Here is a 14482-nt window from a genome sequence, read left to right as displayed (position 1 = left end):
ACCTTCGAAGCAGTTTAAAAAAGAGAGTTGAAAGATAGTCTAAAGTATAAGGGGAGGGGGTACTTACACACACATGCCACGTTGCTATTAGGGTTTGAACTCCGAGATCACTAATTTGCAAGTCGATGCACCATTTTCCTTGGCTAGACCCCATTGGCGAACAAATCAAGAGTGCAACCTTTTCTTTTTAGGAAATACTTTTCTGATGGAGTTGTTACTGGCATAATTTTTTTTTTATTTTTTATCTTTTATATTTAGCAAATCATTGGGCTAGGTTTATCTTCCTGATGAAGCCCAAACTCTGATTAGGATGTCAAGCAATTAATGTCCCCACATTGATATAAACCCAACCTGCTTAAGGTCATGTTTTGTGCTGATTAAAAATCTCGTGTCTCATTCTCATGAACCTATTTGCAAATTGCAACCTCTAATTGCCCACTCCCATGCCTTGTTTTGAGCAATCAATCTGCACCACATTGGCTTTTCAGACCTCTACCAATTTTCCCTTGTTGCACATGCCTCAATAATATTAATACCCAAAAAATAAAATAAAATTATAAACTTCCCCTTTTTATTTATTTATTTATTTATTTATTATCTATTGCTGTGGTAATCACCAAAATAAGAAAAAGTGAGTGTAATATCTAAGAACAGATGTTTTTAATTTAATTGTTTATATAATTTGGGTTTTAAAGCTTAATCTTTTTTAATAATTTGTTTCTTGCTCTGTTTGAGATGCACATGTAGCCATGAAGAAATTGGTCGTTGTAATATGAGTATTGGGTGGTTGTTGTGTCCCTTGAAAGCAAAAAAATACACTTGAAAATCTCAATTAATTAAGTCGTAATCTTTCAGTTTTATTTAACACCCACCACTTCCACTCTCAAGTAGCAGCAGCAGAGAGAGAGAGAGAGAGAGAGAGAGAGAGAGAGAGAGAGAGCAATAATAAAGAGAAAAATCATATTCAACACTAATTTCATATTGATTCAATTCTGAATTTGGAGAATGACAGTGGCAGGGATATGTTATTTTCCTTCTCTAAATCTAATTTCAACACTAATTTCATATTGAACCACTCAATTTTTTGGACAATGACTTTGGCTTCTGTATATATTTTATAATTTTTTTTGTCAAGCTCCTTTTTAGTTGATTGTCATCCTTTTAAATTATCCACAATTTAACATTATATTTTTTAAAATATATTTTACTCACAAGTCAGCTCCAAAAATTAAGTATATTTGTAAATAATCCAAATTATTTGTTCCTTCTCTCTGTATAAATAAAAGAAAAAAATGACTAAAAAGGAGGAAAAAAGAAAAAGAAAATGGGTCAACTAGCTAGCTAGCAGTGAGCATTTTAAGTCAGAACTTCCAGGTATAGACTCTGTCATATTGATACTCAGATCTAGCAAAGGTGAATTTTATTTTAGGAGCAATATTTTAATTCTAAATGTTAATTACAATTACAAAGATACATAATGAACATTTTTTTTTGACCAGTTAAGAAGGCGGAGGGAGGTTTTCTCACACACTGCAAATCAATGTCCTTTTCACTCGGCTAGACCCGTTGGCTATAATGAACTTATTAATACCATTTTAAATTAGACCCGTGCTGATCACTTGTTAATTAATTAGTTTGATTAAGCATGCCCACAAGCTCAGCAAACACATTGTTTGTCATGAGAGGGAGAGGGAAAAGGATGTCTTTTCTGTAATAATTAATCAGAGACTGAGAGAGTAGTGACCTCACTAAAATTTGGAACATACATATCATTATTGGATCTACCTCTCTCAACCCTCTCTGTCTGTATTATAATTAGGTAGATCCCAATCATTAATCTTATGTTTTCTACTGTGCATGCCTAAAATTGATTGTGCAAAAAACACAAAAACCTTGTGACTTGTGTTGTGAATTTGATCTCATAATTTGATGGACATATACACACACATATTCAGTCATTCATTCATTCATTCATTCTGTTACACATTGAAAGTTTGAATAAATATTTAATCATTTTGGTGTTTTGGGTTGCTTAGTTGCAACAAACATGTTCCATTGAGTGGCTCAGAAGCCACAAAATCTCTCTCTCTCTCTCTCTCTCTCTCTCTCTCTCTCATGGATGACTTGTTGCATTAAAAAAATGGAAAAGTCGGTTACATTCACTGGCATAGTTGCTCAATACTGGTTAGCAAGCAATTATATTATATAGTTGAACAATAGTATATGTATGGTTTGTGTTGTCTTGTAGCAGTACGTACAGATGAAGTCATGGCTGGGTGGAGGTAGCCTTGGCTACAAGAGAGAGAGAGAGAGAGAGAGAGAGAGAGAGAGCCATGATTATTTCATGATCAGCAGAAGAATATAATCCTTTGCTTCTCCAATGGCCAAAGCTTACTCTACTTAATTTCGTCTTAGGCTGGTTTTTGAGACCTTACGTGCCGCACACAACCTTGTATATATATATCCATATCCAGATACTTCTTCATGCCAAGAATAATTAATTTGTTAATTATTGATGCCAATGCCTGCATCTTGCTACATTTAGTAATTAATTTATTGATAAAGTATATATATTTATATATGTACGTATCTCTGTATATATGCAGGGGTAAAATACTATATACATTATATACCCATTGCATACGTATACGTAATTGCCATTTTAGTTTGTAAACCAATATGTAATTAACTAGGCCAATAATCCAGTTGCTTGCTATTGGGTTTTACTAATGTAACTCTTTCCAGACCAAAATGCCCCTCAAGTTCGACATATGTTCAATTCAGTTCAACTCTAAGAACAACATTTGCAAATCTACAAAGACCCATCTCCTCCACTATCTCCATGCAATGCAACTTCCATTGTTTTGTTTGTGTAGGATCTCATATCGGCATCCAAAAATGCAAAAAATGCCATGCTTAATTTTGTTAACAGAAATTTTCAGATCTGGATTTGGACTCAAACCCGCAAAGATCGATTTTAGAGTCAAACTCATCTCCTCCAAAAATGTCCCCAAATTCGACTCTTTCATCAATCTTTGCGCATCATACACTCGCTAGTCAGTTCACATGAAAAAATATTCAGTTTAAAATATTCATTCTATTGATAAAATGAGTGTTACTTCAATTCTATTTAGTTCTTGAAGATATTAATTTATTAATAACCACAATAATTGCCTTCAGTAAACCCCAATGATGATCAGCTTAAGATTAATTAATTATTTGATAATCATAGAGCTAATTGGGCAAAATATATACGACTGGCTTATACATCCTGTATAACTATAAGAGGTGTCCCATAAATTAAAGATATGGCTGCAGGGTCAACAGCACACATGAACTGATTGATTACAGACAAAATAGTGTGCATAATAATGCACATCATGTAATAACACACTCACAAAGATACTTATCCATATTACTTCTGTGTTTTAAAATTAATTAATATTTAGCAGCATTGTTAATTTCCATTAATTTTATAGTGAAGTACATGTTGAGAAGCAAACCAGCTTACCCTAACTTCAAACATACTTGGTGCAACTGGGTTTGGTTATTGGCACTTGGGTTTTATAAAAAAATGTTTTTTAAATAAAAAATTATAAATTAATAAATAAAAAAACTCGCTTTCTATAGTATATTATACACTTTGGGGGTTTTTCGACTTTTTGTGAAAAAGTCGCTAGAGTAAAGCCATGTTACATTGTTTTGCTGCTAAATTCGAGTCCTTAGAGCTGTGATTGGGAGAGTACCATAGCCATGATTATCTTTTGTACCCTATTGACTGGGGGTGTATTGTAGCCGTGATTATCTTTTATACCCTATTAAATCGTATATTGGGTTTGAAGGTGTAATTGGTTGCCTGTGTGACTATTTTAATCGAGCTTTTTGGCTTTTATCAATGATATTTTGGCCAAAAAAAGAAGAAAAGATCACGCTTATTTTGCGTGAAATATATTAAATATCATTTTAAAATAAAAAGCATGAAACGGAGAGAAAGGGAAAAGGGAGGACTTTGTTTCATTTAATACACACAAAGGTCTAAAATATCGGTGATATCGGAAATATTAGTAGTCCAAAAATATGAAAATTTCGATGGAAATATCGGGATATTATCGATATCGATAAAAATTGAATAAAAACCACGAAATTGTAAGAAAAACTTGAAAAGTTTTATTGAAATTTTGGAGGATGTTTATTTAGTCAATTATCTATTAGTTTATCACAAAAAATTGAAAGGAAATGCATTGCATGATGAATTTAACTAATTGAAGTTGATTATACCACTTGGACCCCACAATACAAAGCAAACCAAGGATGACTAATTTTACAAGAGGAAACACCTTGAATCTCCTTTGTGTTTTTTCCCTTTTTTTTTCATTACATCGATATTTTCGATATTTTTGTGATATTGTAACAAAATATTGCTGAAGTGTGAGCGAAATTATCAACGTCGATATTTTCCAATATTATCGTTGATATTCTCGATATTCATACGATATGTGCATGAATACGTTTCGAAATATCCGTGATTCGAAAAAAACGATAATATCTCGATATTTCATCGATATTATCGATATTTTAGACTATGATACACACCAAAATAATGATTCAACATGAAATATTTCAACCCCAAGAAAAGAGAAAAAGCAAACAATCGATCAAAGAAGAAGAAGAAGAAGAAGAGATGGGTATGATGTTTTCTAAAAAGTTAGGGTTAATCTGATTAAAACTTTACATTGCACAGAAAACCATCAGATACATATACATTTATGGCAAAATGGTACCTATAGGAATGGCGATTTTGACTTTTCCATTTCCGACTGAGTGATTACTAATACAATCGAATCTTTATACATAGTTAGCGGTTGAGCTGTAAGTATGACTTTAATCTAATTGTCCCATAGATCTTGATCATCATGAAAGCCATGAATTTAGAGGAATTCAGATTTAGTGGGATGTAATTTCCCTAAAAAAGGAAAAGAAAACCCCCAAAGATAGGATGGTTAAATCACTAGTTGCTAAGTTTGGCCACAAAATCCGAGATAAACTCTGGCATCCCTAATTTCGTATACCGGTTGTGTCTTCCTCACACATTATGCAACAAGAAACTAGTGTAAGAAACCGGTGTAACCAAGTTTTTCTTCCGAACCTCAAAAAAGTAAGAAGACACACAAGAATTGCATGTAATGTGTGGTCATGCAAGCATGACACTATACTTGACAGCATACAGTGTCATACATAGAATAGAGAATAGAAGACAAATATTTTTTTTTTAAAAAAGATGGCAAATGTTGAGAGAAGTGGGAGTTGGGGGAGCACCGCAGATTCCGTGGTTCCAGGCTTGCACTCCAATCATCTTCTCAATACACAAATCGTTGAGGCAAAGTAATGGGCTTTGCCCTTCTTTCAGCCTTTGCCCTTTGCCTTTGCTTACCTTTGCTTGCTTCCCTTCAACACACTTTGTAAATTCCAATTCTCTCTCCTCTCTCTCTCTCTCTCTCAAATTGTATAAAATAGTATATGTATGTACATGTGTATCTGCAGCCTGTATTTTGCAGTATCTTCAACAAGACGTGTTAGTAAAAGTGTGAGTGTAAATTCACCCACGCGCCTTGCTAACCTCTAGGCTCCACCACCATTTCATCTTTGATAAAAATGAAAAATATTGCCAATATCATCTAATGTGAATTTCAATTCCAAGTGTTTTCGACTAGTAAGATTAAATTCCTGCTTAATTAATCTATAACATACTTGTTCAAAATTTCTTCATTGCTAAATGCGTTATGTTTTATCATTAAATATTAAGTTACATACGAAAAGAGTTATAGTTTTAGTGGTGGAACACTTATCTTTACACTCAAAACAGATAGTTTAATGCTCATTCTTTTTCCATTTCAAATATTACTCATCTAATAAATTCTATGTTACACATGAGATACAGGTCATTGTAGAAAAACTCTATACAATAAAACATGTAATTAGGTGGGCATATCATTTTTCTTTTTGGACCCATCTTCATAATTTATATAATCTATCTAAGAGAAGTGTATATATTCAAAGTTTCGACTACCAAACTTAGTTGAAATTAGGAATTTAGAGTTAAATGCTTGTATTTGGAATTAGGATTAATTACTTAAAAATAATTAGTTTAATATTAACATCTCACTAAAATGAAAAGCAAAAATATAATTTTGGCATAGTTGGTAAGTGATTTTAAAAAGTCCCACTTCCTTAAATCTCAATCAACAACTTGAGGCATTTATTAATTAGTAGTTTATCAGAAGCTTAGACTTCGCACCTAATTTGTGGTACAAGTACAAGTTGATTGTTGGAGAGTGAAGAGCTTAGCTAGGTGGCTTTACTAGCTAGTAGTGTTTGGGGGAATTGGAAAGTGGAGTACACGCGCCGTGGAGGTGAGAGTAGGATTGGAAGATCTATGAGGGTGCATGGTGAATATGGTGCAACCTCAGCTTGTTTTGTTTGTTTTGTTTGCAATTTGGTGAAGTGCGTTGGCAAAGTGTGAGAAAGAGAGCATGAAACGGACTTTGCGTTTCACAAAAACCTCTCTTCTCTTTGGGGCTTACACTCTCAATCTCTAAATTTGCAACTCTTTTCCGTTATATTTGGTTTTGGTTTTTGGTTTTCCTTGCCTTAATGTCTATCTATCCCACACACATTTACTAAAACCTCACTCTCTAAAATTACAACAACTTCTTTTTTCTTTTCGGGTTTTTTTTTTCTTCGATGAATTAATTTCGAACGAAAAAAAAAAATCCAAAATTTATAAATACCTTGGAAGCTCAACAGAGATTGAGGGACTAAATCACAGTTAGTGTTGTATTTGGTGTATGGCCTTATAATTATTGTTGAGTCTCTCCAACATGTCATATCATTAGCTATATATATAATGTAATAACAGTCTTCCCTTCCTTGCTTCCTCCCTACCCATTAAATCTCTCTTTCTTCTCTATCTCTTTCTCTGTCTCTCTTAAGCTCTAAATTCCAAGTCTGTTGAAGGTAGAGGAGGAGGAATTGCCATGGAAGCGGCAGGTGGTGGTGATCATCATCATCTTCATCAAGAGGAAGTCATCATGGGGTGCAAGGAACAACAACACAACAACATTATTATCAAGGGTAAGCGCACAAAGCGCTTAAGGCCCCAATCTCCAATCCCTTTTGCCATCCCAACAAGCTCATCGTCCCCTGAAGATGGCGGTGGCGGTGATGGAGGCGGCGAGAACAATTACATCAATAGTGCCACCAACTTGTCTCCCACCACATCTGCTGAATTTCAAGATAGCACCACAGAGGAAGAGGAGGACATGGCAAACTGCCTAATTCTGTTGGCACAAGGCCAATCCAGGGCTGCTTCTTCTTCCCCCAGTCACCACCACCACCAACCCCAAAACGATCACAACACTACAAGTCGAAGGTTCTTGGAGGCAACAACAGCGGTGGGGCCCACCGGGGCCAAGGCGGGGGCGGTGGCAGCAGGAGGAGGGTATTATGCGTATGAATGCAAGACTTGCAACAGAGCTTTCCCTTCTTTCCAAGCATTAGGAGGGCACAGGGCCAGCCACAAGAAGCCGAAGGCAAATACTGGGGATGATCAGAAAAACAAACACTTCGCAATTGGGTTGTTGCCATCAGACGAAGACGACACACAATTATTCAAGAACAGCATTCTCCACAACAACAACAATACATCTTCTTCCCCACTTTCTCTGCATTTGAGCAACAGAGGGTTGGTCTTGAATAGCAACAAGTCTTCTTCCAAGGTTCATGAGTGTTCAATTTGTGGGGCAGAATTCACATCTGGGCAAGCCTTGGGAGGCCACATGAGGCGCCACAGAGCGCCAGCTGCAGCCAACACAACCTTGGCATTGACAGCTCCCTCAGTCCCTGCCTTTGAACCTCAGCAACATCAAAATCAACATCAACAACAACCCATTAAGAAACAGAGAAGCATGTTGTCTTTGGATTTGGATCTCAACCTTCCAGCACCTGAAGATGATCACCATAGAGAATCCAAACTTGTGTTTGCAACATCAAAGCAGCAGCAGCAGCAGCAGCAACAACAACAACAGCAGCAACAGCAGCAGCAGCAACCAGAAAGGTTAAGAACACAAATTCTGGTGGATTGTCATTATTAAAAGAAAGGTTAAGAATTTTTAGTGATTTCTTCACTCCAAAAATTGATGTCAAAAAGGTCAAACTTGATGTGAATTGCCACTTTAATTTTCTTTTAACTTCTTTTGTTATACCATTCAAAATTAGACCATTCTTTTGATTCTTTTGATTCATCTTCATGACCATTGTTTAAAAAAAAAAAAGAAAAAGAAATATATGGATTCTGATCAAATTCTTTGTTAAAGCAAATGTTAATGTTCTGTTCTTGCTGAAAAGTGCATGATCATGAGCAACTTTTTCTTTCTGCCTTTCAAATCTCAATTGGGTTTTTGTTGTTTCTACACTTAGAGATTCAGATAGCAAGGTAGAGCTTAATTTGTCACCACCATTACAACCAAATAAATGTCATCTGGGTGGTGTAAGTTTCATTGTTTCATTTACAAGAAAGCCTGCCCCTGGCCCTCCCTCCTTTATTTATTTATTTATTTTTTCTCATTAATGTAAGTGATAAGAATAGAATAAAAGCATAGAAAAGCCACTGAATTACTGCAATTCCCACATGAATCCACCCATCCTACTTTTTCTCTTTTATTCAATTAAAAATATATGCTACTAAAAATATTATATCTACTTGCTATTTTTGTCACTTTCTTTGCTTTTGTCCACCTCTTGGTGTGTTACTTCCTCACTGTTACCACATAAGCAATATCTGGATATGATCCACTGTTTCATGACCCACAAAGCCATCAGTTTTAGGATTTTAAACTTAGGAATTGACAAAGTACTTTCTTTTTCTTTTGTTGGGTTCTGAAAGTTTGAACATTGTCAAAGAACCCTAAATTTCAATTTAAACATTCATAAATTACGTTGTTTTGATCTTAGCATTGCAATTGGAACCCATAAATCTAAAGCAATTGTTTGCAATTTTGTAGCCCGGGAAAAAAAAGATGTTATTTACCCACAATGCATTAGTTATATTATTACTGATCACATCTCTCACAATGTGGTATTCCCCTTATATGAATAATGAGTTCATTTCTACAAAATGAATTAATCGGAGAAATTAAAAATTTGGATTGAATTATATGCTGTTAAGTACAGTTAGCTGCCACTAGAAAATGTGATCCCGACAACCCATGTAGTATTAGTGGCTCATGTCCAATGCACATTTCGTAGTTGGAAGATTTTTGTTAGCTTTTGATATGCCAATCCGAAATGGTGGAGGATTTTTTGTTAGCTTTTGATATGCTAATTATTATGAGTAATGGTGATAGGGTTTGGTGGGCATTGGATTGGAGGACGTACCTAATTAGATATTGGGAAACTTATTAGGCTAACTAATTGAAGATTTGTGGTAATATGAAGGGTTAGATCACGTGTAAGCACAAAGTTGCGATAATAACCATTGGAATTAAAGACAGTATTAAAACAAGACAAAGAGCCTCGTACACAATTGTACCAAATCCTCGTCCTCGTCCTTGTATCATGGCGTTGTTAAGCATCAATTAGCTGTTTCTAAGTAAAGAGTTGGTGCCCTTGTCTGCCTCATGAGAGAGAGAGAGAGAGATGAGTGTTCACAACAAGCTTAGAACATGACATGTAATCAAACTGAAAAAATTGTAAGCTAAAATATATTGAAATTAGAATTACAAGGACCAAAAACAAAAGGGAAAAAAGTCTACTCACAAAAAGCCATAAAAATTGACTTTTTTTTATAAATATTTAATTGGAATCTGGTCATTATCATATTAGCATAAAATATTATACTGATTGAGTTGTGAAATTTCTCACAAAGTGGTCAGTTTAATTCATCTTTTTATAAAGGGGGTGATAACTAGATGGATTTTGGTCATATTAGAAAGAAAAAAAAAAGTGAGAATATTTACCACGAAATGTGCGATTCTTCATCACATTGAGCTGTAAATTGTCACCAAGGAATTGGCAGTTATATATATATATATATATATATATATACATATATATATATGTATATATATACCACCCAAACTTGGGCATTGTGGTTTAACAAGAAAGTTTGTCTTACCTAATGGCTTCTAGTGTTCGTTGTATGTAACTTGTTTAAACGTCACAGCTCAAAAGTATTCATGTGGATTGTGATATAGCGAGGAGTAATTATGAGTTAATGTTCCATTAATTATCTAACATCTCCGCAAAAGTTGTGGTTAGGAGCAATTATTATTGTATTGGAGGTGCTAGATTCAATTTTTCCTTATCTCACATAAATTGTTAAAAATGGGAGAAAAACTCACATGTATCGGTTCTATAAATCGCCTATGAATTGGGTGTTAATTTATTTCTCGTCACGTGATAAAGAGAGATAAAATTATAAAGAAACAACCACGCCAGGATAACCCAGTTTTTCTCTAAATGGACCGCACAAGAGTTCGGGCTTTTTCCTGCCAAACCCGCTATGGACTCAACTTTTGTCCTTATAGGAAATAGGCCCAAAATAATTTGGAAGCATGTGCAAAGCTCAGTGAATAAACGTGGACGTGAAAGTGCACCGCCAAATGGACATCCACAAATGCGAAAAATGATGAAGAAAACAGAAAAATCAATCAAGACTCCCATATCATACACAAATACACACACTATCATCCTATCAGCCTATCAGCATCATCTTGAATGATTCATAACGTATTTGTTCACATTTTCCCACCATTTACATCATCAACACATTTTGTCTGTTGGAGCATTTTGTGTTGATTTGCTGAAATTTTATAGGATTAATTTCAGTTTGGTACGCTGTAATTGTACCTTAAAACATGTTTGTTCATGCATTTTCAATTTTAACAATGAAGTACCCTCCAAATTGAAAATTTATTGCAATATGATTTTGACGTTAACTTGACCGTTAAAACTAATTAATTAAGTATGCTATACTGAAATTCAATATTAATTATAGAAAATAAGGTTGGTCTGGGATTCTCACTTTTCTTGTTCCAACAAAAGAAAAGGCAGAGCATTGAAATGATCTAAATGAATTACTTGGCCACAATATCTTAAGGTACACCATAACATCAGCAACTTTGGGACAAATCAAACATCTATGCTACAAAACATAATAAATCAAAATATCCAAGAACTAGTACACATGCTCTGGGACTTTGTCCGATGAATATCTCCCAAAAAAATAAGTGTCTTGACTTCAAGGGCCCCCTTTGGTGCCCCTCATAAAAAATGGGATGAACTTCTAGATATCTGAAAGAATGTTGCAACAATGCAGATGATGGCAATGTGAAACCTACAAACATCCAAAAATAAGAAAGAATGATAGGTTAGCTATAATCAATATTAAGAATATTAAAAAAAAAAACAAGAAAAAAAGAAGAAAGCAGTGGCTAGTTTGGATAATTAACTCTTACCCTGCTGCTGTCTGCAAAGAATGTGCACTTGATGGCCCAGGTGCAGGTGGAGAAGGTTGAGGTGGAGGAGGAGGCACAAGTGGAGCGGCCGGGGGGAAAGGAGCAAACTCTCCTGCAAAAGTGAAAGTAAATTAAAAAAAAAGGAAGCTACCATTATTATTTAAGCTAGAGAAATTAAGGAGATGGGGCTACAATTGATTAACACTGACCACATAGAAGGAGGTTATTGGGAGCACGCTTCTCCTTGGCAGGGTTGGGATCAGCATCATAAACTCTCAAATAAAGCTCCTCTCCCAAATACCAATTTTTCAAGTGCTGTGACCTCAAATTCCACATTCCTGGGTTGTCAAGGTATGCATAAACTGCAGTCCATCCACCGGGGTACACTTGCACGGTAGAACGCACAACCGGATCATAAAGGTTGTACTTAGAGCGCGATTTAGGACTCCACTTTCCAGTTCCAAATCTGAGAAACAAATGTCAGAACACAATTATTGGTATGAAATGTCTGATATGTTATAAATTCTTGTTACTTGCGTGACAAGAAACGCAGCCCTAACAAAATGTTTAGGGTCTAGTATTTACCCAACAACATAGAAACCAAAGCCATCCAAGTGCCAAGCATCCATGCCCTCCAAATCATTATGGAAAACAAGTTCTATCCACCCTTTATGCTTCCCAGATGCAACGAAAACTCCACGTACGGTTTCAAAATTACTAGAGTTAGTAGAAAATTCATCGAGCTTGTATACTCCAGACCCGTTGAGAAATTGATCAGCCAACTTTAGTGGTGTGTCTGGGGCTAAGTAAGACACATTGTTGACAGTAAACTGGGGTAGGCCATTAATCTCTGCTGTAGATGCTTGGAGTATGAAGGTCTGTGAGAGTGTGACATTATGAACATTGAAGGTTCCTTGCGGATTAGGTCTTGCAGCCCCTGTGGTCAGGTTCCATCTTCACAAGGCAAAAATGTTCAATTACAAAATGACAAATATAATACAATAACACGATAGAATTAGAGTATTCAACTCAAAATTAATGGATCGTGTTTATTACTACCTAATGGATTGGGCCTGATGGATGGAGAATTTTTGATCAAATGGGTCAGGCCCCTTCGGAAGAGACCCACTAGGAGGTTTGGTGGACTTATCATAGTGCAGCACACCAATGCCAAATCTTGTCACATCACTTGCATTGAACATTTTAGGGCTTGCCACCATGTAATAGTCTGAAACAATTTGGTCAGCTGTGACAAGAACAGAGTAGGACTGCCCAACATGCACATCAAGAGAATCCAATGTGATTTTATTTGTGTAGGAACCTTCTGTCTCAACCAAAACCATTTTGTGTTTTTGAATCCTGAAATTGAAACTCCATGCAGTCCCAACATTTGATATCCTAATTCTGTAGGTCTTGCCTGCATATATAAAGCTTAAATGTAAGAGTATGTTTAGAAGAACAGATAACATTGAATTATCTTAGTCTTTGTATGTACCTCTTGCAACAGTGAAGGACTCATGGGCTTCTGTAGGAGGGGCCGAATATGCAGCTTTTCCATTCATCAAGATTTTATCAGGGGTGCTGTTGTAGGCCATGAGATTTGTTCTCATCATGGACCTAACATCCTGTTACATTTAGGTAACATAATTGTAATTATATATCTTAGTCAAAATTCACTTTGTAGATATTGATATGTGATGATATATAACATGGAGATTGGATGTGAATTATACCTTGAAACTTCTGTCATACCAGTCACCAATGAGAAGATCGAATTCGGCTTCTGGTTTAGGAAATGGTACTTGGATGACCGGGCGGTTATTGATACGAATTGGACCAAAAGCTCCTCCAGCTTTGTGGAAGCTGAGAGAGGGAAAGTAGGAAAAAGTGCCAATTTGATCCTTGAATTGGAACATATAACTCCAGTTTTCACCTGGCAGAATGGGGCAGTTTGTGCCTGAAACTCCATCTTGCCAAGAGTTCAGTCTTTGTTGTATGCCATTCCTGCACCAAAAGACCCTCCTTAATCTTTAGGGCTATAAGCCTCTAAATGTCAAAAACATTGCCTAGATTATAAGGGACAGGGCAGGTGTTGGATTCTTCATATATTAACTATGAAGGTCAGGCACTGGTGAGTCACTTGATTTTTTTCATATTTGGTTGAGAAATATTGATCAATATTTAAGATTCCTTGGGAATTGTTAAAACTTTGGAACATATTGACATAAATCACTATACAGAGAGAGAGAGAGAGAGAGAGAGAGAGAGATTTGAGCATACCAAGTTATCAGCAAGGGTTCATCCATTTCATTAAACACATTGACATGAAAAACATCATCGGTTGTGCCATTCAGAAGAGGTCCTGGAAACAGCCCATTGATGGCAATAACCTGCATTTCCAAAATGAACGTAAAAAAAACCTCAGAACAAAGATGAAACAGCCCAAAACAGAGTACCCAAGCAGAATCTAGCTTCAATTTCTTGGGGTGCAACAATATAGATTTTTCAATATTTTCCTGACAATTACACAAGTTCAACACAAATTTCAGATGAAATTCTGGGGGTTTGGGGATTGTTTGTTCATACCGGTTGGTCCGGTTTGATATTTGTGTCAAGTGTGACATGCCAGTCAAGAAAAATATCCTCAGCAGAAACTGCCAACACAAGGAACATAAGAAGAGTTGCAGGACCAATCAGCCATGGACGACGACAACGATCACCACTGGGCCATGCCATATTGCATGGACTAAGTTTCTCTGTATGCTTGCAAATCCTGCACACACAAAAAACCCTCCTTGTGTTGATCTCACGCAAAGGGCTCAGATAGCTAAGCAGAATATTGGTTCAATGGCATAGTTATATGCGCCTGTGACAGCAATAAAGAATATAGTTACGGCACTTGACAAAGCGCCAAGAGAAGACAGAATAAAAAAAAGAGTTTGAGAGACAAAGTATGATGCAAGAAGAAT

General features: G+C 35.8%; 2 protein-coding genes across 2 annotated transcripts; one reads left to right on the top strand and one right to left on the bottom strand.

The window, feature by feature from the left end:
• Nucleotides 1-6551: 6551 nt before the first annotated feature.
• LOC103332300 (C2H2-type zinc finger family protein) lies at nucleotides 6552-8293 on the top strand. The gene has a single exon (XM_008235026.3). The coding sequence runs from the start codon at nucleotides 7035-7037 to the stop codon at nucleotides 8148-8150; it is 1116 nt and encodes a 371-aa protein (XP_008233248.2). The 5' UTR covers nucleotides 6552-7034; the 3' UTR covers nucleotides 8151-8293.
• A 2817-nt stretch (nucleotides 8294-11110) lies between these two features.
• Nucleotides 11111-14441, bottom strand: LOC103332469 (monocopper oxidase-like protein SKU5). Its single transcript, XM_089052938.1, has 9 exons — nucleotides 14100-14441; nucleotides 13794-13903; nucleotides 13247-13517; nucleotides 13009-13138; nucleotides 12573-12930; nucleotides 12099-12467; nucleotides 11723-11979; nucleotides 11514-11625; nucleotides 11111-11392 (listed from the first exon to the last, which is right to left on the bottom strand). The coding sequence occupies exons 1-9, from the start codon at nucleotides 14247-14249 to the stop codon at nucleotides 11320-11322; spliced, it is 1830 nt and encodes a 609-aa protein (XP_088909064.1). The 5' UTR covers nucleotides 14250-14441; the 3' UTR covers nucleotides 11111-11319.
• Nucleotides 14442-14482: the final 41 nt, after the last annotated feature.

Source organism: Prunus mume, linkage group LG5 (genome assembly GCF_029339155.1).
Source record: "Prunus mume cultivar Tortuosa linkage group LG5, ASM2933915v1, whole genome shotgun sequence".
Classification (NCBI taxonomy): Eukaryota; Viridiplantae; Streptophyta; class Magnoliopsida; order Rosales; family Rosaceae; genus Prunus; species Prunus mume.
This window is presented reverse-complemented; position numbering and strand designations above follow the sequence as displayed.